The sequence below is a fragment of the Canis lupus genome, chromosome 1, assembly GCF_003254725.2.
Source record: "Canis lupus dingo isolate Sandy chromosome 1, ASM325472v2, whole genome shotgun sequence".
In the NCBI taxonomy this organism is placed as follows: Eukaryota; Metazoa; Chordata; class Mammalia; order Carnivora; family Canidae; genus Canis; species Canis lupus.
In genome coordinates this window covers 58817089-58841771 of record NC_064243.1, presented here as the reverse complement: position 1 = coordinate 58841771, position 24683 = coordinate 58817089, and the positions used below count along the sequence as shown (strand labels likewise).

The 24683-nt window shown below is 39.8% G+C and overlaps 2 protein-coding genes across 14 annotated transcripts in view; one reads left to right on the top strand and one right to left on the bottom strand.

The window, feature by feature from the left end:
* Positions 1–24683, top strand: part of MCM9 (minichromosome maintenance 9 homologous recombination repair factor) — a 123960-nt gene that overhangs the window by 25633 nt on the left and 73644 nt on the right. The window contains exon 8 of one of the 13 annotated variants that reach the window (XM_035705021.2): positions 133–3034. The exons of the other annotated variants lie outside the window; for them this stretch is intronic. Coding sequence (XP_035560914.2) covers positions 133–143 — 11 coding nt within the window. The 3' untranslated portion in view covers positions 144–3034. Of the gene's footprint in view, positions 1–132; positions 3035–24683 lie in introns of those variants that run through there. 13 annotated transcript variants of the gene reach the window in all.
* ASF1A (anti-silencing function 1A histone chaperone) lies at positions 3283–15742 on the bottom strand. The gene is made up of 4 exons (XM_025422869.3): positions 15164–15742; positions 9285–9400; positions 4794–4970; positions 3283–3680 (listed from the first exon to the last, which is right to left on the bottom strand). The coding sequence occupies exons 1-4, from the start codon at positions 15270–15272 to the stop codon at positions 3468–3470; spliced, it is 615 nt and encodes a 204-aa protein (XP_025278654.1). The 5' UTR covers positions 15273–15742; the 3' UTR covers positions 3283–3467.

The following is a 24683-nucleotide window of genomic DNA, read 5'->3' as shown; positions in this document are numbered from 1 at the left end:
AGCTACTGCCAAAAATCAAAGAAAATATGTAGCAGTTCTTTTGTAGCTTGAAGAAAATATTTTAAAAGCTCTACTTTCACTTCTTTTCCTAAAACTTACCCCATTTATCTTTTTGCATCTTGGTTTTGAAAGATCCTATTTAATGTGGAAAAAGCATCATCTGGCATTCTATGAGGACCCAATAAACAATGTTGAGATAAATGGGGAAAATCTCACTTTACCAAAGTAGAACTTGAGGCATTTTTGTGCTCATAGATCTTATGGGCAACGGTAGCTTCCACTGAAAATTCTTAGGTAGAAAATTTGTCTTAATATATGGAAAGCATACTTTAATTGCATTGTGGAGCTTCATTCATACGTTGTGATGATTCTTCAGCAAGTCTATTTAAAAGCCTTTGGAGACAAATATCAGGATCTGATTATAAAGTAACTTTAGGAAAAACTTAAAAACATGTCTTGATGCCATTTTGCGTTTTACATTGTTTTGACCGGGGAATTACTTCTCCTGCACTGTTGTAATAGGCCTTTGGTTTTACACATTATACAAATGTTCTTTGCTCTTTACTAAGGGAAGCCTGTACTGAAATTTTCTTATGAGAAGCTTATACCACAAAACTTACCATAAAACAGGAAATGCTGTATTAATAGTCCTACATAAGGAGAGCCCCATTCTAAGGGGCTTTCAGATTTTGAAATATAACTAAATAGTACATTAAGCATTGATGAGAAGGGATTTGTGAATGTGAGAGGCATAGACAAGCTTCAGCATACTAGAAGGGTATGCACACTTTATGTGCATTTAAAAATTTTTATGACCCAGTGTTCTAGAGTTCTGTATAAAATTATACCAGTAACAAACAAAAGTGTTTGCCAAGTAATTCTGTGGAATGTTTCCTAAGTTAATTATACCAAGTGCCAGGAAATGAGAACAGGCTATGGTGGTGGGCTTACTAGTAATTTGGACAGTTTTTAAGTGAATGACTGCTGATTCACTACAGTAGCCCTTTACCCTCTTTTTTTTTTTTTTTTTTAATGTCAGGATCATCATCCAAACAGGACAAAAAAGATAGGTACAGGGAATATAAATTTTAGAACTATAGAAAAAGATTGCTATGTCTCATCTACTCAAAAGGTCAGACTAGCCTTTCTTCAAACTATGTATCCCAACCCCTTAGAGTCATAGATGCCAGTTCAGTGAATCAAAACCAGCAATTTAAAAATAAAATACCGTAAAACATACCAGAATGTAACAGCACATAATAAAGATGCACTATATGGGTGCATTTTTATGAAAATTAATATAAATACTTGTGTTAAAAGGGTCATACTTTATATATATCATAGATTACAGTAAAAAGTTCTGAAAACTGCTGCCGTAGACTTTCTTGGTAAAACTATAAGCCCCAAATCTTAAAACCAAAGGATAAGACCACATGGAAGCCTAAGGTTATAAATGAGCAAATACATGCATGTTCCTCAGATTCCAGAATGTTTTCTTAGCTCAAGATACCCTCATTCCATCCAACCTACCTGCTTCTCTCTTCTGTGGCATAAGTAATTTATCTTTTCATGACCGAGCTAGTTATCATAAAGGAGAAAAACTGTTCCAAACATTTTAGCTAAAATTCATAGTGTCTATAAATGAAGCCAAACCGGGGGGCCGGGTGTGGGGGGGCATGACTGTGCTAGATCTTCTTAGCCTCTAATGTTTGAATTCTAAATCTCATAGAATCATAAAAATTTTAGGATAGGATTTAAAAATTAAGTCGTAACCTATTGTGAAAATTAGCTGTCTGTTTACAAATTGATGTAAAAACCTACCCTTGGTGTCAATACAAATCAATCGTTATAATTAGTCAGAATAAAAACTCAGCAGTAAATTGCTTTATTTGGTAATTTGGCTTATATATGCTTTATTTCTAACAAGCACATATCTTGTTATATTAATCACTGAGCTCTTTGTTTTCATTTTAATATTTTAACATTTTCCTGTAATTGCAATTAGACAAAAATGAAATTTTCTTCATATAGTTTTAACAGTTGGATGTATTTTATTTTTAAAATCTATGAACTAGTTAGTGGACAGTATTTTAATAATCTGGTATATTAAATTTCAAAGTTTAACATTTAGCAAAATTTTGCTTCACAAATTCTTTTTTAGAATGACAGGAAATATATACAACTTAGAATCCATATTCAGACAAATGCCCTTTTCCCTTCCTCAAAATAAAAGCTTTAAAAAGTGCAGTATAAAAGTTTTAGATATGAAGGCACTGCATAACTGCATCATATGGCTAATGTCTTGCTTAGCAGCAAGAGTAATGAGAATATTCTACATTTAATTTAATGAAGCATAAGAAACTTTGAGGAAGGACCTAGCTCTTATCAAAGAAAAAGATCCCTTTGGCCCAGTTAATGGATTCCTTTCCAAGACTGCTTTTAAGAAACTTACCTGGAAAGGCTATCTAAAATATGCTGACCACAAACATGCCTAATCTTATTCTACATGAGTGTCAAGGGATATGGAGTACCACATGTGTGAAAATATATATATTTCCAAAATAGTGACTTATCTATTATGATAAAGCTAATAACACCTTCCCAAATCCATTGTTTGTTTTTTATAAATGCTGCCAACAATAGATGATCCACCAAATAGTTTAAGAGTTAAGTTCATAGTATTTTTATAAGTCATTATAATATCCTATTCTTAAACTTAGCGAGTTTGTATCTGCTCTTGACCTGTTGAATTCACTGAGTAAAAATGATGTATGATTCAAGGAGTATTCAGTATTCAGATGTTCCAAACTATTATAAAACAAAATCCATAGCCAGAGGACCTTAAAAACAGTTAACTACATTTGTTATCATCTTAGAAACCAAACTGAATGCTAACATTCCATATGATAGTAGCCATAAGAGGCTTCAATTCAAGGTGGCCTGGGAAATCAGGTCCTAAAGTTTGCGGTTGCATATATTTGACTTCAAATCCCTTCTTTAAGGATATGACCAAAAAAAAAAAAAAAGGAAATTTGCCCCTCACATTAAACCAAACTATTTATCACTGGAAGAAACATTTTAGTTGAAATTTGTTCTTGGAAGGCCAGTAAAATAGTGGTCCAAAGATTATTGTCAAAAAGGCTGACAGCTTTACAACCTACTCTGATGATTTCTATTTTTCTTTATAAGTGCTTTAATTACATATAGAGGAGAAGAAAATAATATATATGTTTTAATCAGATTAGTTTCAGAACAAATAAAATAACACATTAGAGAAAAAAATTACTTAAAAATAGTTGTATTTATATTCCACAATTTGCTCAAATACTGGTTTTCTTATAAACTTTCTACAGGATGTTTTTAAACAAATTCTTCACATTGTGTCTTGACTATGTACTTACGGAATTTCAGGGAAATAGTTCTGTGTGTTTTTATAGCTTAATTTGTACTAAAAGGATGGCAGGTGGTCACATGCAGTCCATATGGGATTCTAACATGACATTTAATGAGTTTTCTGACGTGGACCATCCCTTTGATGCTGAAGGTAATGCATCTGTTGAAAGAAGTGATTGTAGATTTGGATTACTGCTCTCTGCATCTTCCAGTTTTTCTGTGTTATCTTCCCAATTAATGTGGAATCTTGTGACTCTGGGATTAGATGCCAAAATGTTCCTTTGAAGCTAAAGGAAGAAGGAAATATATAAAGTTAGATACCCTATACAAAAAGAAGCTTAATAGAATGGTTCTTTATATCCTACTCCTTAAAGTTCTCATACAAGGGTAAAATTAAGTAAAGCACCTTAAACTTAATACACAATGACTAAGGCTATAGCAAAAAAAAAAAAAATTATTGTAGCCTAATGGAAACAGGATATGGAAAATCTGAGGGAATTCATGCAGATTATTTACTAACCAACAAAATATCTAATCCCTCTACACTTCTGTTTCCTGAAGGGAGAGAATTTCTTTTTTGAGGGTGAGTTCTTCAGAAGATGCTTTATCTAACAAGCTAGTATGCTTTTTAGATTGACGTGATATTTCTTCAGTAATATTTTCAAAGAAAATAAAAATTTCCCCAAATATAACCTCTCATGGTTAGTGGTTTCCTACCTTTAAATTATTGTGGTTCATTCTCAGAAAACGGTATTCCAGTTTTTTCTTTTTGCTACACAAGATGCCATTCATGTAACTAATACATTGAATCAGTAGAAGGTCCCACACCAGGATTAAACATTTCAGCCTAATTATCAGAAAGAACATTCCATGCTACTCTCATGTAATTTTTCTTGCATGATCCAGCAGATGGAGTGTTGTGTTCCAATCTCATATAAGTCACCAATTACTAAATTGTTATAGGTCCCAATGAAAAATCATAAAATAGTGAGTATTTCTGAGAATCTGTATTTCTGAATCACGGGTTTCAGCTTCTTACGCAGAAGCTACTTCCATTAGCCAGAAATACTTAAGACCTTTAGTTTAACCTCCAATACATATTGACATATGGGAAATGCCATAGAAAAAGTTGTAAACAACTGTTTCTTACAGGAGGCACTTTCAATTTTCTAAACCATCAGAGACCATGAAGGTGCCTGACCAACATTAATTACTAATGATCTCTCTGGAGGTAGGGTCTGAGGTCACGTCTGGCAATGGAATGATTAGTTTGCCCAGTTGGTACACAGGCCTCAAATTTATTTTGTCTCCAAGCTGTTTTCACAATATACTATGAAATGACATTGGCTTAAAAAAAAAGTAGAGTAAAAGTAATGAAAAAGGAATAGTTAGGACATTACCTTAGAAAAGTCTGGTTTTACTGGTGGATTTTCCCTTAGTTCTGTCTCAGTATATTCATTATTTACATAATAGCCAACTCTAATAAATTCTTGACCTCGATAGGTACATGTAATTAGCACAACGGTTACACCCACTGCATCTGCATCTGGAATGAGTCCTGGATTAGGTGCATCAGCCTAGGATCATTTAAAAAGGAAAGAAACACATCTTTTAAAAGGCTGTTAACTGCAAGCCTGACTGAAGTTTTACTCACCTTGAGCACCACTGGTTAAGGGCAGAGCAACAAAAACTAGCAAGGCAAATGCTCATTTTTGAGATTGACTTATTGCCAGAAAATGTAGTTTGAATATTAGTCCAAACAATAGACCTGACTGCTCTGGGCACCTGAAAGCTTCACTCTTTTTATAGGAAGATAAATCTAGCCAGACTGTGTGGTAGTTAATGAGGGATTATACAATATTCAATTACAAAGCCTTTTATAAAATACAGCAAACAATTAAGCCAATAGTCTAATTGATTCTAACCTTTTCCATTCAGATTTTCAAACCTAAATTAGTAAATACTCCGTGATCTCCACACAGCCGGTTGGCAACAAAGGTTTCTATATCAGTTTCTTTCTTATACCCAGGACACATATTCTCACACCCACTCTCCCATCCTGTACAGATATTCTAATAGTAAATTAAAACAAGACTGAAAATGATATAGAAATAGCTACATAGATTTTCAAAAATATTAATCCTCTATTGTAAATGACTTTGATAGGCACTAAAAACATAGCATGTACTATTTAAACCACATATATTATGGAAATACATTAAGGTAAAGATTGGTTTAAGCAAATATACTCAATGACATTATTTTAAATCAAGCCGCTGAATTTTGAGGAATGCAGAAGGTGAAAGCAAGTGAACTAGAGAAGGCTAACAGCATGAGCAAAGGCTAGGGTCCTGTCCACAGCAGTGTGCGAGGCAGTAAGGAGACTGGTTTGAAGGAGTCCCAGGCTGATGGGCAGTGATTGTGAGGCATCGGAGCGTGACCTGAGGCAGCCATTGAGTGGTGAATGGATGAAGCTTATCCCAGATTAGCTTACTCTTGCCAGGACACTAAAGAACATCCCTGGGCCTGGGTGACCACTTCAGCCAGTGCCTTAGCTTGGCAACACCCCTGGCTGGTATTCTCAATCAGGCCATTATCATCAAACACTAATGATTATCATGTACCTCACCACATGTAGATGACACAAAAAGGCACACAATACCTATCTAGTCTAAAACATTGATGTAGGCTAAAAACTTCAGTCATCTTCTGCTTCCCTCCCTCCCATATCCAGCCAGTCTCAACGTTTCTCATCTCTGCAGACTCCATGTCTTCATCTCTTACCTGGAATACTGCTGACACTTTTCTAACCAGCCTCCCCCAGCTCGCTTGCTATTTGCACTGCTGCCAGCATTAGCTAGGCAAAAATCCATTCCTATCCCTTTACCAGTTTTAAAAACTCCAGATGACTACTCCCATTTGAGATAAAAATCTGTTAACTTCATTAATAAGGCCCTTTACAATTTGTCTTCAACCAACATCTCCGTTCACATTCCCTTTAACTCTATACCTCTTACTCTTGTTCTAGAATTAGAGTTCTTTAAAATGTATTGGTAATCTTTCATGCCTGTGTGCCTTGCATATACTGGTTCCCTTGGCCTGTAAGGTTCTTCCCTAGCATCCTAAAAAGTTCATCTAAGTTTGCATGAATTTCCTTAGTGAAACCCTTTAAGTAGACTCCATGCCCAGCGTGGAGTACAGCATGGGACTTGAACTCAACCCTGAGATCAAGACCTGAGCTGAGATCAAGAGTTGGATGCTTAACCAACCAAGCCACCGAGGTGCTCCTAATGAAGCCTTTCTAATTCCAAAGGTAGAATTAATAATACTGTCTTTGCACTTAAAATTACTTGACACACATCCTCTATAACATATGTCCAATAATCTAAGTAAATATCTTTACCCTTCATTTTTCGCTAGGATTTTAAGTGTTTTCCTAGGCAGAAGTCCTGTCCAGTTCATCTTTATAATCTCATGACTGGCACAGCTCTGGACACACCGTATATACTTAGTATTTGAAATTCATTCATAACTCAATTTCTGGGCTGAAGTAATTTGAGTAATTGAAGAGAGATCAAGATCAGCAGGGGGACTCAGGGCCTGTCCTGAGAGTATTCTGTTTGTCCTACAGATCCTGTGTACCTCCCTTCCCCCAGAGGGGTCGGGTTACTTCCAGGTTACCCAAAGAGATTCTAATGTCCTGGAAGAGAGAGGAGAATGGGAAACAGAGGTAGTTCAGTACTGCTATGGAAACCTTCCCTCCATAGTTCTTCCCATCCCCTCAGTAAATTAGTTCTGGCCATGTTTGGGTTTTAAAATTTGTTTGCCAAAGGATTCAACTTGAGCAAATTCAAATTCAAGTAGGAAAACCCAAAGGCTTCTCAAATCACTTAGGAAGAAGTGAGAGGTAGAGATTTTTAACTTCAACCAGCAATACTAGGCAGATGTCTGGACATCCTCCTGCTAGCCTTTGATACACCCAGGAGAAAGGCATATTTATTCACGGCAGACCAGGAGGATACTATGGCAGTTTGTTTAAAGCACAAAACAAAAACTGTATTTTAGTCACTTTATGCTGATAATGGTGAATTTTGTAAAATGTACAGGCTGACCAACGGATTTAAATCGCATGGTGCTTTCTCTGTCCTTTTGGCAACATGAACAAGGTATAACATGAACAAGGTAAAACTACTGGAAAATCACTGGAGGGAAATATTTTGAACAAATTATTCACTCTAAGCCAAAAGCTTAAGAGTGTTCTTAACAACGTAAACACACAGGAAAGACATTTAAAGGTTTGTTTCAAAGCCAAGGGATTTATTTGCAGGTTTTATAGTAGCATAAAAAGGTATACCACTACATACCACATCATGAATTATCAGTGAAGCATAGGTTTTCCAAGCTTGTGGGTCAAAGCAGATACTGCTTCTTTTATGTAACAATTTCAAGAACTTAAGAGAATAAAAATTTAGTTCTAATTATAGTAGTAGGGCGCTATTTGTCAGTGATGGCACTTAACTGCTTTATTCCTCATTTAATCCTCATAACATTGTGATGAGGTAGGATATTACCCACATTTTATAGATGACTAAAGTGACTAAGGGAGGCTAGGGAGCCTGTCTAATGTCACGTGTCTAAATAAGCAATGGAGCAGGATCTGAAGCAGGTCTTATAACTGTAGTGCCTTCCCCTACCACATTCTCTGGTACCCATGTCTTTCACCAAGCTTATGCACTCACAATTCAGGGTAATAGCACTTTTAATGAGTAGATCTGAACTAATATATTTGAGCTTTTCTTAACAACCGTCTATTTAAATGTAGTAAATTATTTGTTGGTTTTTAATAAAAAGCACTAAGGCTAGGAGACCAAGATTCTGAATTCTGTGTTCAGTAGAGGGAAGGGTGGGTAGTAGCTCTAGAGATACCATACGTATGATTCTTGACCCATATCTGATGGGATTAGCTGACCAACAGTATTCATTTAAATTGGTCCCATCTGTGAAATGAGAAAAAAAGGAGGTCAGGGGTAGAGAGTGAATTTTCTTTCTGGATAAAGTCTTTTCAGTAGGTTCTACTTAACTGATGGGACTCTGTTGTATAGAAATACTTGTAACAAAAAATTTTTTTTAAACCTATGGCTACTCTTTGGGCTACTTATAAAGATCTCCCTCTAGTAAGCATGGATAATTGAGAAGTGAATGAATAGCCTTATACAACAATTTAACATGATTAAAAGAAGTCACACTTTGAATACAGAAGACAGTGTCTAAAGCCTTGGCACAGACCCAAATACTGTCAGTGATATCTGAGAACATAATTTGTATTAGAATTTCCCCTAACAAATAATAAACAGAGCAACAGATTTATAATAGTAATCCTCTATAATATATGTAGATTAGATGCTTTAGTAAACCACTGGACCTTAATTCTACTTTGTTTATGCAGTAGATCTCTATCTAGCAGAATACTTATTAACCTAGTTCAATGACTGATTATGCTGAAATGAAGTTGTTGTTTTTGTGATCATTACTCCTAATGGCTGAAACCATAAACTGAAGATGCATATTACTAACTATACCAGTTAGTAGTATGCATTGAATCCCTGTATTGGGCTGATGGACAGCCACTCTGAAAGTCTGATACTATAGGACTTTTCACAGGAAGAGCCCCAAATTAACCACCACATGGGCTGTGACACAGTATAAGCTTTACTGCATGCTGTGCAAACTCTGGAGTAAACATCACATTAACGTCCCACAGCACACAATAGAAGGTAAAAAGTGAATGCAGCAGAAGCAGAGTGATTTAACCCAAAAGGAAATGGATAAGGACCATGCAATCATAGGTTAGAAACGTATTTGGCATACTTATTTACCGAGAATAATCTTACCTGAAATACAAACATATGCCTTCCTGCAGGAACAGGGCCCACTAAAACAGAGTCTAAAACTTGGTCGTATTCTTCACTTTCTGCAGAGCCCACATAGATAATTTTCCATTCCAAGTCTAGGGTTAAAAACCAAAACATTATTTCATATTCAGTAATTACATTATAAGATGCTATCAAAGACCCTTTTCATGTCCACTTAGGCCATTTATTGGCTGCTAAAATTGGCTTCTCATAGTAGAAAATCCAGAAAGGCACTGGACTGCTCTTATAAAATTCTTAGGTTTCTTACCAGAGTCTCTCAAAATTTCTTTGGTGAAATGCTAGTCCCTGGGGCAGGGCTCCTTGCAAACAAAGCAACATGGCCAAAAACTTGGGAAATGCTACAACCTTGTTTTTTGTTTTGTTTTTAATTTTTATTTATTTATGATAGTCACACAGAGAGAGAGAGAGAGACAGAGACATAGGCAGAGGCAGAAGCAGGCTCCATGCACCAGGAGCCCGATGTGGGATTCGATCCCGGGTCTCCAGGATCGCGCCCTGGGCCAAAGGCAGGCGCCAAACCGCTGCGCCACCCAGGGATCCCTACAACCTTGTTTTGAGGATTCTTAAAGCACACTGGCAGAGTAAGGAACACTAGTAACATTAATCCAGGATTTCCCAAGTTTGTTCTGCTGTGGAATTCCTCCCCCCTTTTACATGTCATCTTTTAACAAGCTACTAAGCACACTTTGGAAGGGCTGGGCTGCTCCATATTATGTAGCACAGATCCAAATTATCAAAGAGCTCTAAAGTGGGGGAAAATCCTTATTAGCAAACGTCCCTTGTGGTTCAGAAGGGGCTTCAGCTCATCCACTGGCAAAGGGACCACAGTCGGTTTTTTCCTCATGGTACCTCTTCATGTTGTACATTCTTTTAAATTGGAAAGAGGAAACCAAGGATCCTTATAACCACTTGATACAAGAGTATAGATGGTGGGGACAGGCATGAGGAAGAATGAGACACATTAAAGTGCAACCCAAGACATTTCATGTAATTTAATTCTTCTACGTAATTCAGCATTTATTGAGCACCTTTTACAGAGTGCTCTGTGACAATGAACCCAGAGATGAGTAAAACAACTGCTTTTTCAAAGAAGCTGCCTCCTCTTTAGTAGGAGGAGGAAGACAACTGCAAATACAGATCACCTCTGAGACCTTTTGATCCTCCAAGGGTGTTTAAGCACTGTGCGGCCTGCCTCTTGGATTCACTAAGCTGAGGCTACAGCAGCACTACCACGGGGGTGTTTCTAGGTCACTTGTTGAGAATTTACTTAGTGCTCCTGTATATTGCCACTTTTGTGTAATTGTGTAAATATTTTTGTTCCCTAGACAAGAGAAATAGCATAGGTACTACTTATTCATACCATAAATCTTCAATTTACTGAAAAGCTACTTTAGGTTTATTACTATTACTACATTAGGTTCTCTTACTAAGTCAGCAGTCATTTTCTGAGACCCTATTATCTATTTCGTGGCTCCATCCTAGACCACTTGTATCTACATCTTCTAGCACATTTCCAGATGCAAGGTCCTGCATCTGACATCTCACAAGATCATCTATTTGTTGATGAAGATTAAGAGGAAAGAAGCAATATGTATATCTAGTTAGAAGGAACAGCAAATATCTGTAGTAGGAGCATGCTTAGCTTGCTCAAGAAAAAGCAAGAGAGGGCGCCTGGGTGGCTCAGTCAGTTGAGTCTGCCTTTGGCTCAGGTCATGATCCCGGGGTCCCCTGCTCAGCCAGGAGTCTGCTTCTCCCCTCTCCCTCTGTTGCTCCTCCTGCTTGTGCACACACACACATTTTAATTATAAATAAATTAGTTAAGGAAAAAAAGAAAAAGCAAGGAGGCCGGGCTGGTACAAATTGAATAAAGGGGAAAATAACTGACCATTAGATTGGGCGTGAGGGGCATGGCCAGATTATGCAAAGTTTTAAAGGCTGTGTCATAAAGACTTTTGACTTTTACACTGAGTGGCATGAGAAGCCATTGGGAGGGTTCTGATTGGAGGGATAACATGATCCAACTTTCATTTCAGAAAGATCATTTTAGATCCTGTGTTCAGTACAGACTGTAAGACAGGGAGGGAAGAAACAGGTAGATATTTAAACAACTGAGGCAAGAAGGGATGGTAGTTTGGACCGCATGTAGCCATGGGGATGAGAAGCTACCACACTCTGGATAAATCTTGATGATCAAGGCAGCAAGTCACCTTTTTTTCAAGGGGTAGGGTATGAAAACCAACAGGAATTAGTTTTGGACATGATAAGTTTGAGTTATTTACTAGATACAGGTATCAATGACATAGGAAACCCAAAAGCTAAGTATAGAAACTTTTTAAGAAAGGAGTGTAAAACCTACTAAACTAGCCAAGTGAGAGTAAGTCTGGAAATTGTCACATGGATGTTTTCATATTTTGTTCATTTCATATGTATTTATTTGTACCATACATCTAGTGCTCTTGGCCTCCTAATTGGTAAAAGGTAAGGTGGCAGTTGTGGTCTGGCAGAGGAACATAGTCAGGATTTATAAACTCATACCTAATACATGCTGGGCATTGGTCTTGCCAACTTCACACTTGTTATTTAAATCTCAACAGCTTAAAAAAAAATAAAAATAAATAAATAAATCTCAACAGCTTTATTATATGGATTGAATTATTCTATTATGCAAACAAGAAAGCCCTGAGAGGCTAAGTAATCTACCCAAATTCACAGCTAGCAAACTCAGGAATCAGAACCCAAGCTATGTCTCTGCAACTCCAAAGCCTGGGCTCTTTCCAAAACCGAAACTAGGAAGATAAATTCTTCCGTTTCTGGCTCTCAAATGGATAGTGGAATAAAGGAACTTAACTGTGTGCGGGGGTGGGGGGAGATGGGTGAGGGCAGAGGCCACGGAAAGATAATCTACCCTCAAGGAGCACAGGCTGTAACTCAGGGAACACCTGTACCCTTACACTAATGGAATCCTTGCTATAGCTGAGTTTAATTTATTTATAAATTAGCATCAGTTGTTTTTTTTTTTTTTTTTTAAACTCCACTTCCATTCCCCTGTCTCCTGTATTCAAAGGAGGAAGGGGTAGAGTCTGATGCACAGGTTATCTGTTGAAGGACTTTATTCATTTATTTAAAAAGTTAATTGTTTGACTTAATCATGGTAATCCCAATCTGCGAGTATCTGCATTTATGTTTGGGAGTGAGGGAAGTCAGCAAGGGAATTTTAAACTAATTATCCTACTTGGGAAGATCTGTGGTTACTGTGAAGTACGTAATCTTTGGGGATTAGAGCAAGCCTGAAATTTAAAAGCATGAAACACCATGTTCAATTCTGGTACCTTTTAAGGGTTCAACTGACAGTAGTTTATAATTATCGATATTGACCAACTTAAAAAAAAATGGCTCCATTCTGTTAGAGAAACAAAGAATCAGCAGTCCACAGAGGGTATACAAGATTAGCAGGAAGATCAATCCAAACTTGTACAAGCTTGGGAACCATCATATCAAACATCTGAGTCTCCTGTTAAGTTTAAGTATAAGAAATGGTGGCCAATGTCTGGCTTGGGACTAAGACAAAATTATGAAGTGAAAATTTCTCTTCAGAATATTCTCTAGACTGCAGGACAAAAGTATGGAACTTGTTAAAAGCTTTTAAACTCAATTTCCATAATCCACATAGCCTCTAGGTGGAGTACACAAGCATGGCACCTTTTTGAAAGATTCCTTTGCAGCTTCAGTATGACTCAGCTTAAACTCTTGAAAAATGCTAAATAACCAGTATAAGTGCCCTGGGAAGAGGTACACAAGTGGAAGTGTACTGTTAATACTAGTACCCTAAAAACTCTGACGTGATTCAGCTGAGTACTCTACTCAATTGATGCCAGTTAAAGATGGAACATAATTCGGCTTCCATGAATGGCGGGTTTCAGCCATCCAGTGTCAAAGCCCTGTAACCTCTTGAATCATCTATCATCCTTGTCCAAAACTGGCTCTTAAAATGGAAGGCCTCACTTGAAATACCTATAATTTGAAGAACTTCTAAAGCTTAAAATATATAAGTACGTTGGAAAGGACCGATAATGGTTTCTCTTGCATTTGCCCATTTTTATATGCAATTGGCAATAAAAAGGAAAACTTACTGTTGGGTATGAAAAATTGGCCTGGTAGCTTTCAGTGATTATAGCACTGTTCTGGGAAAGTAATCAAATAGTTTCAGAATAATAACAAAATCCCCTTTAATTTTATTATCAGTGGCCTATTAGAAATTAGCTTAATAAATGAGTTCTCTCAAAATGTGACCTACATATTAAATACATATGCATACATGCTTTATGTATGCATTAATGCTTATTGGAAGAGCACAGATGAAAGTGTTCTAAATTACAGGAGATGGTGGAAGGCACTGAAGGCAGAGGACTTTATATTTATATATGTATGTACAACTTTTAAAAAGTTTATTTCAATAAGCATGTATTGCTTTTATAATTTAAAAATCTAACACCCTACATAAAACATTTTGTGGAGACTGAAAACTAATTTTTAAAGTGAAACGCTTTATATGCCATGATTAGCATAATTTTAAATGCATTTTGTTAAATAACTTGTAAGTTCAAATAAGTACGTCCCCTATTTAATCGTAAACTTACCATTGATGGAGTCAAATTTTCCTCTCTTCAAATTTCGAAAGTGAACCACTGGATTATTTTATAAACTCTTAAGTGCAAAGATGAAAACCTTGGCAAGCTTTAGCTTTCTAAATATTTATTACTGCACACGACAAAAATATCTTTGGAGACCTTAAAACGAACTTAAGAAAAAAATTGTAAGAATTTTTGCATTGCTATCAGGACTTCCTTTTATTTCCTAGCCCACTTTTGTGTTTTATGCTCAGGGTGCTGGGACGTGGGGCGATTTTTGAATTAGATCCCAATCGGGTCTTGAAGCAAAGTCTTCTCAGACTACCGAGAAGCCAGTGATTAAGTCCTGGAAACGATTTCGGTGTTTGACTTTATTTCTGCTCCCGGGCTAAATGCAACTTTCTGGCTTGGCGGCGTCTTTCCTCCGGGAGAGGGGAGCCCACGCCGGCCGGGGCGGGCCTGCGCGCCTGCACCGGGCGCCCCGAGCATCCCGGCGCCGTCCCCGGGGAGCGCCGGCGCCCGAGCCTGCGCCCGCCTCCCCCGCTGGTTGGTCCAGGGAGCCAGAAATCTGCGCGAGGACAGCCTCGCTCTCCTCCCCGAGCGGCCGGCCACGGCCACCCCCGAGCGGGGCAGCGCCGGCGCAGGCTCTAAAAATGGATCAGCCTCCGGCCCGGGGGCAGGGGGTGGGCAGGCGGGGCGCCGCGCTCGTCACCCGCGGCGCGGAGAGGAGGCGTCGTGACGCCGGGGTCGGTGGCCCAGCTCTCCGCTCTGGTAAGATGGCTCCGCGGCAGACCCGCCGGCGCGACCCCACGCGAGCCGGTCCCTCCCCGGCCCGCGCGCCGGCCCGGCCCGCGGAGGCCGCTCGCGGCGCGGGGCCAGCCCAGCCCGGGACGCCCCCCGGCCGGCGGCGCGGGCGAGTGCGGGGCTCGCGCGCCGCCCGCCCGCCCGCCAGACAAAGCTGACAACATGGCTACCTCCGCTCGGGCAAGTTCCGCGCAAGTTGAGCCGCGGCAGGCGCCCCGGCGGCGGCAGGACGCGGCGCGCGCCCCGGTGGCCGCCGTCCGCCAACTTCAAGTTTCCCTCCGCGGAGCCGAGCCCGCCGCCCGTCCGGCGCCGAGCACCGGCCGCCCGCGCGAGGCCGGGCCCGGGAAACTTTCAACGTCTGCAGCCCGCAACTGACAGCCCGGCGGCGGGCGGGCGCCGACTCACCTTCAGACAGGTCCTCGATGCACTCGAAGGTGATCTCGAACTGGAACGGGTTGTAGAAAGGAGAAGGGTTATCCAGCACCACTACATTGTTCACCTGAACCTTTGCCATATTTTGAAAAAAACACAAACAATGGGAACGGGGGCTTGTTGCGGCACAATAAAGTCCAGCGCGCGGCCGCTCGGGAGAGCGCAGACCCCCGCCCCGGCGCCTGCCCGACGTCGTGCAGCGGCGACTTGAGAAACTTTTTTTTTCCTCTTTTTATTTACACGGGAGCACTCCACAGTGTTTTGCAGCTTTCCTATTTCACTAAACTACAGCCCATTCTGCTCTGATAACTAGCAGCGTTGCCCGCGATTGGCTGCACCCGAGCTCTGACCCTCCTCCTCCAGCGAGGGCCGCGGCGGCGAGCAAGATGGGCTCCCGCTCCCGGAATGGACTCGGAAACTTTAACTGCGGCTCCACCTGCTGGTGTGGATTAGGACAAAGGCGGAGAACAAAGTGAGTGGAATACGGGCTGGGAGGCCCGCGCGGAGGCCGCCGGCGGCGGCGGGGGGAGGGGCGGCGCAGGCCCCGCCCCCGGCCCGGCGGCTCCCGCGCCTCACGTCGGGCGTGGCCGCGGCGGGCGGGGCGGGGCGGGGCGGGGGCGGGGCGGGGCCAGGGCGGGGGCGTGGCCGCCGGGGAGGCGTGCTCGCGGCCGGCGGGGCGGCGGGAGGGCGCGGCTCGGGCGGCTGGGGCGGCGCCCGCCCCTGGGTGTAGGCTCCGTGTGGTTTCTGGTTGGGGTTTTTCTGTTTTTTTTTTTTTTTTCTCCTTTTCTTCCCCCCCCCCCCCCGTAACGCTCTTTTTACATCAGTCCAACGGCTGTGCCGTCCCTCTACTGAATTTAGCAGCTGTGATTCGGTTGTTGTCTACACCGGGTTAGGTTCAGCTGCCTCCGTACGGGGTAACATTTCGGGTAGACAGGAGGGTTGGTTGCAGTGGAAATAAATTGTATTTTATAGACCCCGTGCCAGCTCGAAAGGAGCAAAGCCATTTTGAAAGTGTAGTTCTTGGTCAATATCTGCGTCTGGGCGCTCCCGCGCCGTTAGTCAAATAGACGCAAAATGAAGGGCGAAGAGAGGCTTTTCCACGCGCACTTCGCTTGGAAAACCTGAATAGGTAATATCTGGGCTGCCCTGGGTCTCCCGTTCTCTTCTGGAAAGCCCTCGCATAAGAAAAAGCTTGCTAAAGATGTGATCGGTTGCACCCCACGTTTCTGCCGTTTGGTGAGCATAACAGGAACATAAAAAGAGAAAATGGAAGTGTCAGGAAACCAAAGGGCAAAAAAATATGATAAGAAAGGGAAAGGAAGAGTACAGAACACAGCGGCATACCGGGACCTGTGACTCTCAAAAAATTTATGACCTAAACCGTTAGTAAATGAAAATTTGTGGCACCAAAGACAAGTTTCAAGGAGTCTTTGCTTGATTCATCGATGGGCTTTCATGTCGAATCATTTATGCTGTTTGACTACCATTGTGGGGAAAGGGAGACGTTTTAACACATTTGTGGGGTTGTTGAACAATTTCTGTTTAGTAAAGAGTGGTATAAAGATTTGCTTGATTATCTGCTATTCATAAACCATCTTTTTCTGTCTTTCGCTGTTTTGAATGAAACCACTGACCTTGGCTAATTAAATTCAGAGAAAATATTATTTCTTAGGTGTTATTGGGGCTGAAAGAGTTGTTGCTTAGAATAGTGCCCAGGATTTCGAGTCGTCAAGCTTTGGACATTGTTCATACTTAGGTAGGTTGCTGTTGACGTGGCTTCTTTATCTGATGGTCTTTTGAAAGTTAATGTGGCAAAGGTAATACCAGGCCTCCCCATATTTAGGGAAACTACTTAGATCAGGGGTTCTCATTTTATTGGCAATGGATTAAACAGTAAAATAGGACCTACCAGAGAAGGTTTCCTCAAGCCCAGTTGTTTGTACCTTAGACTATGAATCTAAGTGTGGTGATAGATTCAGATTACTGTTACTGATAAGCTGTATTGTCAGTTCACTCCTAATAGTGCTGGTCCAAACACTAGTCAAGATAACGTGTTAATTGTTGTGTATGCTGTTGAGATACACTAGATGTATAAGGTAACATATGGCCATTTGAAGTTTAAAACGTGAGAGAGCCTTGAGGACGGTGTACGCAATTTCTGATTATAGCAGGCACTCTGAAGAGATTCTAATTCACTTGCTTTATAAAAATGACTTTAGAAGCTTGGTGTAAAATAAAGTGTATTTTGCAGTCTGAGCATAGGTATGACATAATAAGGCACATCTTCCATAAAACTTGAAACGTCAAGAACTGAAAAAAATCTATCTGAATACCACTAGTTTGGCTTTTTTTTTTTTTAAAGATAGATTTATTTATTTATTTATTTATTTATTTATTTCTTTATTTATTTATTTATTTATTTATGATAGACCTAGAGAGGCAGAGGAGGGACACAGGAGGAGGGAGAAGGAGGCTCCATGCCGGGAGCCCTACGCGGGCCTCGATCCCGAGACTCCAGGATTGCGCCCTGGGCCAAAGACAGGCGCTAAACTGCTGAGCCACCCAGGGATCCCCTGGCTTATTTTTTAAAAAACCTTTTGTTTAACATGTCATATACAATAGTAATTAAGGGGAAAATGACCCTCCTCAGTAGTCCATTAGAAGCCACAAGCATTGACTCTGGGCCTCTCATGTTGCCTTCCTAACTCTTTTATTACTGCTCCTCAGAAATCTTAAAGAGCCTTTGAGCACTTTCTCCAATAGTTTCTTTCTTCACCTTTGACAATATTTTACAAGATAAGTCAAAGGGATTCAGGATGTGCCATGGCATATTTCAAATGAACTGGTGTCTCATACTGGGAAAAAAATGTTGTAAAAGCATTACTCTGGTTTTAGAGACTATCTAGGAGATCTCTCGCTGGACAACTTTTTGGTGACACTCAAAGAGCTAACCGTGTTGTAGCAGATGGGGGCATCATGAGTGTCTTCACTTATTAAGTACCCAAGGGGGGGTCCATGTGATGCTTGGAGGGCTACATAGAATATAATCTCCAAAATTGCTTCTCTCTGTACGGATTACATGGGGGAGGGATGGCTGAAAGAGATCATTTGGGTTCTAAGATGAACAAAGCCTAAACTAGTGCCTCAAACAGAGATAAATGAACCTAGTTAGCTGTTGTTATAGGCTGAATTTTGTCCCCTCACCCCGTTCATGTGATGACACCCTAAGTCTTCAGTACCTAAGAATGTGACTGTATCGATGATAGGGCCTTTAAAGAGGTGGTTAAGTTGAAATGAGTTCCTTAAAGTGGGGCCCTAATCTAGTCAACTGATGTCCCTACTCAAGGAGGGAATTTGGACATAAAAAGAGACACCAAGGGTAGCATACACAGAGAAAAGACCATGTGAGGACACAGCAAGCAGGAAGCTATTTGCAAGCCAAAGAGAGGCTTTAAAAGAAACCAACCCTGCTGATACCTTAATCTTGTATTTCTAGCCTCCAGAACTGTGAGAAAATATATTTACATTGCTTAAGCTCCCTGGGCTGGTGTTTTGTTATGATGGTGGCCCTGGCAAACAAATACAGCTATAATTATTTTCCCTCATAATTAGGCTTATTTGGCAATCCAGGTTTATTTAATCCAGTTATTGGGCTGTTATCAAGTGCTTTCTGTGGTGTGAAATGGGGTGGTCATTTAACCAGGCCAATAGATTATGGCGGGGTGTGGAGTGGTGTGCTGTAGCTATTCAGAGAAAGTACCTACTGGTGTTGGGCGTACATCTTAAAATCTGAAGGGACAAGATGCAGCTTGCTTCCTTGCTCCAAAGCTTCTCTGCAGAGGGCTTCTAAGAATCTTAAGCTTGAAATTAAATTGAGGTCACACACAAAACAAGATGAAAGAGTGAATTAAAATGAACTAGAATTAAATTGAATTAAATTAAAATATATTGAATTAAAGTGTATTATAACTAAGATTTAAATCAAGTCTCAGCTCCTGTCTACTGCAGAAGTTATCATAGGAATGGAAGTGCTAACCTCTTGCTTTTGTTCAAATCCTGGGTTTCTACCTGGGGTGATTATATTAGCCCTGCGTTTAATTCTCTTTAAAGAGACACTTGCATTATTGTTCCCATCTTTTAAAAAAATTCTCATGTAAGGCTTGTTGTAGTATGATCTTTAGTTAGTTTAAAGGGCTTCCAGTTATTAGTTATAGGATGTCAACATTTAATGACAGTTTTAAATAAGATTTTCTATATAAATGTAGAATGTTGAGGTTTGCTGGAGTTTACATTTCTAAAAGGAATAAATCCTAAATGATTTAGTAATAACTAAATAATAACTCATTATATTGAGAGAGCATTTATTATGTGAAATTGTGCTAGGCTCTATGGATTATTCAAAGATAAAACATACATAGAATTTATTGGAAAGATAACTGTAACCAGGGCAGCCCTGGTGGCTCAGCGGTTTAGCGCTGCCTTGAGCCAGGGCCTGATCCTGGAGACCCGGGATCAATTCCCACATGGGGCTCCCCACATGGAGCCTGCTTCTCCCTCTGCTTGTGTCTCTGACTCACTCTCTCTCTCTCTGTCTCTCATGAATAAATAAATAAAATCTTAAAAAAAAAAAAAGATAACTGTAACCAAGTGAATATGGTACACAATAGAAAGTATTAGAGGCAACTTTAACCAGTTATTGTTAAAGTTCTGTGGGAGGCAAAATAGGGTATCACAATAAAAGCTATGTGTGTATGTGTGCGCACATGTGTGTAGTATGTGTGTGTATATATATGGTGCATATATACGGAGCATGTGTATATTTATATATGGTATGATGCTTTATCCTTTGCAAAGAACTATTAAATAACCTGCTTTTAGGCCTCAAAACATCCTGGTATGGTGGGAGGGTAAGGTATTACCATTCCCAGAATCAGACACTGGTGCTCAGAAACCCTGTTCTTGTTATTGCTGACCTAGTGCCTCTCTGCTCTCCTCTGTCAGATATTTAAAGTGGCCTTTATGTGTAGAAAAAGCAATTGGTATCATTTCCTGAAGAACCCACAGGCTGGCAGACATGGTAGTAATATCTTGATTAATGAATTCTTGAGGAACCCAGCTCCATGAATGAGGTTAGCGTAGTATATAGTATATACGGGGAGTAAGAAGAGAGGCTCAGCCCAGGCAGAGCTGTGGGAGTCTCCCCCTTGAGGCACTACAGAGGTCAAGCCTCCTGTTGCAGAAGGGATGTCTGGGGGAGGATGGAGCTACACATCCTAGAATGCCTCCCTATATTTTTTTTTAAGAGGTTTCCATATTTGTTACATAAAGTATGACCCTTTCTCCCCATTCTGTGTTCCACCTCATTGATAACAGTTTCACTGTTTGGTGGTTACTGCTATCCATCATTAGGTTACGAGTTTGTTGAAGATATAAACTATAAAACTGATTTGCTTTTTTTCCTTGTTCTTTTGGTGTCACTTCTCTGATCCCTATTCGTAATGGGACTCTACTGTAAAACACCCTATGTAGAGCTATCAGTGACATACATCAGTTAGTTTTCTAAAGCACTGTAATTATGTTTGCTGTTGACAGTTTGTTGATGTTAATATCATTATATCGGTTCTGAGCAGAAGAATATGAATGGAAATGCTTAATAATTATTTTCTGCTTTTCGTATCTAGTTTCTTACCATGTGTTCTTACTCCTGTATGAAACAAAGCTCCTTCTAAATTCATTTTCCTCTTGGTCTCAGTCTCCACTCATCCAGCTTCCTTCATGTTTTACATTCAGTCTTTTTCTCTTTAGCCCTCTACCTCTCTCATTCATCATCAGATGCTCTCTTTCTCCAGTATCAGGAGAAATGGGTGATAAATAGAAAAAGGACTCAAATCTTTAAAACCTCTAGGCTAGAGCACTACTTGCACAAAGCCACTGCTAAGCATAGCAGCATTTCTAGTTGGTTACTATAGAGACAATCAGCATTAGATGGAGCCTCGCTTGACAGAAGCTAGGAAAGGAGGCTTCGTGAGATTGGGGAGCTTGTATGCAGGGGCATGTGGAAAAGGCCAAAAACTAGAAAGGATAGGAAGGGGAATGGTTTCACAAAGGAGCTAACAGGTAAATACTGATAGATTTTAGGTTGATAGAATCTGTGCCTGCCAAAGCCTTGAATCCAGCATATAAAGAATCCAATTCAGAACCAGTATGATTACACAGTAATTTTTTTTTTTTTTTTAGTAACAGCTATGCTGCTATTAACATTTGTGTACAAGTTTTTGCATAGGACCTGTATTTCCTTTCTTTTGGTTATATGCTTAATTAAGAGTGGAATTGCTGGGTCATATGGTAATTCCTTTTGAGGAGCTACCAGGCTCTTTCCCATAGTGGCTGTACCATTTTACATTCCCACCAACAGTGTATGAGCATTCTAATTTCTCCATGTCCTCACTAAGGCTTATTATTATGTCTTTTTTTTTTTACGATTTTATTTATTCATACATGAGAGACGGGGGTGGGGGGCAGAGACACAAGCAGAGGGAGAAGCAGGCTCCATGCAGGAAAGATGCGGGACTTGAGCCCGGGTCTCCAGGTTCACGCCCTGAGCCGAAGGCAGGTGCCAAACCGCTGAGCCACCCAGGCTGCCCCTGTCTTTTTGATTATAGTCACGAATTGTATGTGAAGTGGGATCCCGTTGTGGGTTTTGTTTTTTTTTTTTTTAAGATTTTTATTTATTTATTCATGAGACACACACACACACACACAGAGGCACAGACACAGGCAGAAGGAGAAGCAGGCTCCATGCAGGGAGCCCGATGTGGGACTCGATCCCGGGTCTCCAGGATCAGGCCCTGAGCTGACGGCCACGCTAAATCGCTGAGCCACCCAGGCTGCCCCTCATTGTGGTTTTGACTTATGTTTACCTGATGGCTAGAGATGTTGAACATTTTTCGTTTGCTTATTGACTATTTGTATATCTTCTGTGGAGAAATGTCTATTCAGGTCCTTTGATCTTTTAAAAAATTGGGTTTTTGTCTTATTGAGTTGTAAAGTTCCTTGTAGATTCTAAATACAAGTTTCTTATCAGAGACTTTCAGGTTCAGAAAAATTTTCTTCCATTCTGTGAGGTTTCTTTCCTTTTTTTCTTTTTTCTTAATTTTGGTGGTGGCTTGCTGCCCAAAAGCTTTTAATTTAGATAAAGTCCAATTTATCTGTTTTGCTTTTTTTCCTTGTTCTTTTGGTGTCCTTTCTTAAAAAAAACTGCCATTATAATCAAGGGTCATGAAGATTTACACCTGTTTTTTTTTTCTTTTTCTAAGCATTTTATACATGTATTTTTGTTTTCTTCAAGAATTTTAGTAGTTTCATTTTTAGAAGTTTTTTATTACAAATTATTCAATGTACTTAAAAAAGAGAAAAAAGACGGTTCACCCATTTCTCCCTCCCCACCAATAGATTGGCAGCTACCAATCTATCTTTTGTGTCTGTGAGCCTGATTCTCTATGTTTATGAGCTTTTTTAGATTCCACATGTATGAGAGATCATGCAGTGTCTTTCTCTGTCTGATTGATTTCACTTAATATAATGCCCTCAAGGTTTATCCATGTTGTGAATGGCAAGATTTCATTCTTTTTTTATGGCTGAATAATATTCCACTGTATATATACAACAATTTCTTTATTCATCCATCAATGGACACTTAAGTTGTTTTCATGTCTTGATCTTTGTAATAATGCTGCAGCCAACAATGGGAGTGCATGTATCTTTTTCTAGTTCATGTTTTCGTTTTCTTCAGATAATTACCCAAAGTAGAATTGCTGGATGGTTTTCCTCTAAGAGTTTTATACTTTTAGTACCTTATATTTAAATCTTTGATCCAGTTTCAATTATTTTTTTGTACATGATGTGAAGTAGGGGTCCAAATTCGTATTTTTGCAAGTGGATCTCCAATTTCCCAGCAGTATCATTTGAAAAAACTATTCTTTCCCCCAAGAATGAACTGACCATAAATGTATGGGTTTATTTCTGGATAGTTCTGTTCTGTTGGTCTATATACTTACGCCATTACCATATTTTCTTGATTATTGTAGCTTTGTAGTTGTTCTTTTTCAAGATTATGTTGGCTATTTGGGATGCATTGAATTTCCATATGAATTTTAGGATCACTTTGTCAATTTGTGCAAGGAAGATAATTGAGATTTTGATAGGGATTGCATTGAATCTGTAGTACTCTTTGAGGAATATTGTCGTCTTTAACAATATTAAGTCTTCCAGTCATTAAGCATGGAATATCTTTTAGTTTATTTAAGTCATCCATAATTTCTTTCAACAGTGTTTTATAGTTTTTAGGGTATAGGGTATACTTTTTTTTGTTAAATTTATTCCTAAGTATTTTATTCTTTTTTTTATTATATTATTTATTCAATGAGAGAGACAAAGAGAGAGAGGCAGAGACATAGGCAGAAGGAGAAGCAGGCTTCCTGTGGGAAACCCGATGTGGGACTTGATCCCAGGATCCCGACTCAAGCCAAAGGCAGACGCTCAACCACTGAACCATCCAGGCGCCCAAGTATATTATTCTTTTTAATGCTATTGTAAATGGAATTATTTTCTTAATTACATTTTTGTATTCTTCATTGAAAGTATAGGGGTGGCTTAGTTAGTTAAGTGTTTGCCTTTGGCTCAGGTCATGATCTCAGGGTCCTGGAATCCAGCCCTACATCAGGTTCCCTGCTCAGTGGGGAAGTCTGCTTCTCCCTCTGCCCCTTCCCCTTTTCATGCTCTTTTGTGCCCACTCTCTCTTAAATAAATAAATAAAATCTTTTTTTAAAAAGTGTGTAGGCATACAATTGATTTTTAAAAATTGATTTTGTAGCCTTTCAACCTTGCTGAAATCATTTATTACTTATAATACATTTTTAGTGGATTCCTTAGGATTTTTTGCATGCAGGATTATGTTATCTGCAAATAGAGATAGTTTTACTTCTTTGCCTCCCCCGTGGATGCCTATTATTTCATTTTTGGCCTAATTGCCCTTTCCAGAACTTCCAGTATAGTGTTTAATAGAAATAGTGAGAGTAGGGTACCTGGGTGGCTCAGTTGGTTGAATTCCTGGCTCTTGGCTTAGGTTCAGGTTCTGGTCTCCAGGTTGGGTCCTGGGATCCAACTAGTGTGGGGCTTGGTACTCAGTGGAGAGTATGCTTTCTTCCCTGTGCCCCTACCTCCTCCTCACGTGTGTGCTCTATCTCTCTCAGATAAATAAATAGATCTTAAAAAAAAAAAAAAAAAAAAGCAAGAGTGACTATCCCTATCTTGTTTCTGATCTTAGCAGGAAAACATTCAGTCTTACACCATTAAGAATGATGTTTAGTTGTGGGTTTTCTATAGATGCCCTTTATCAGGTTGAGGAAGTTCCCTCCTCTTCCTAGTTTGTTGTTTTTTCATGAAGAAATATTGAATTTTGTCAAATGCTCTTGCTGTCTCTGTTGAGATGATC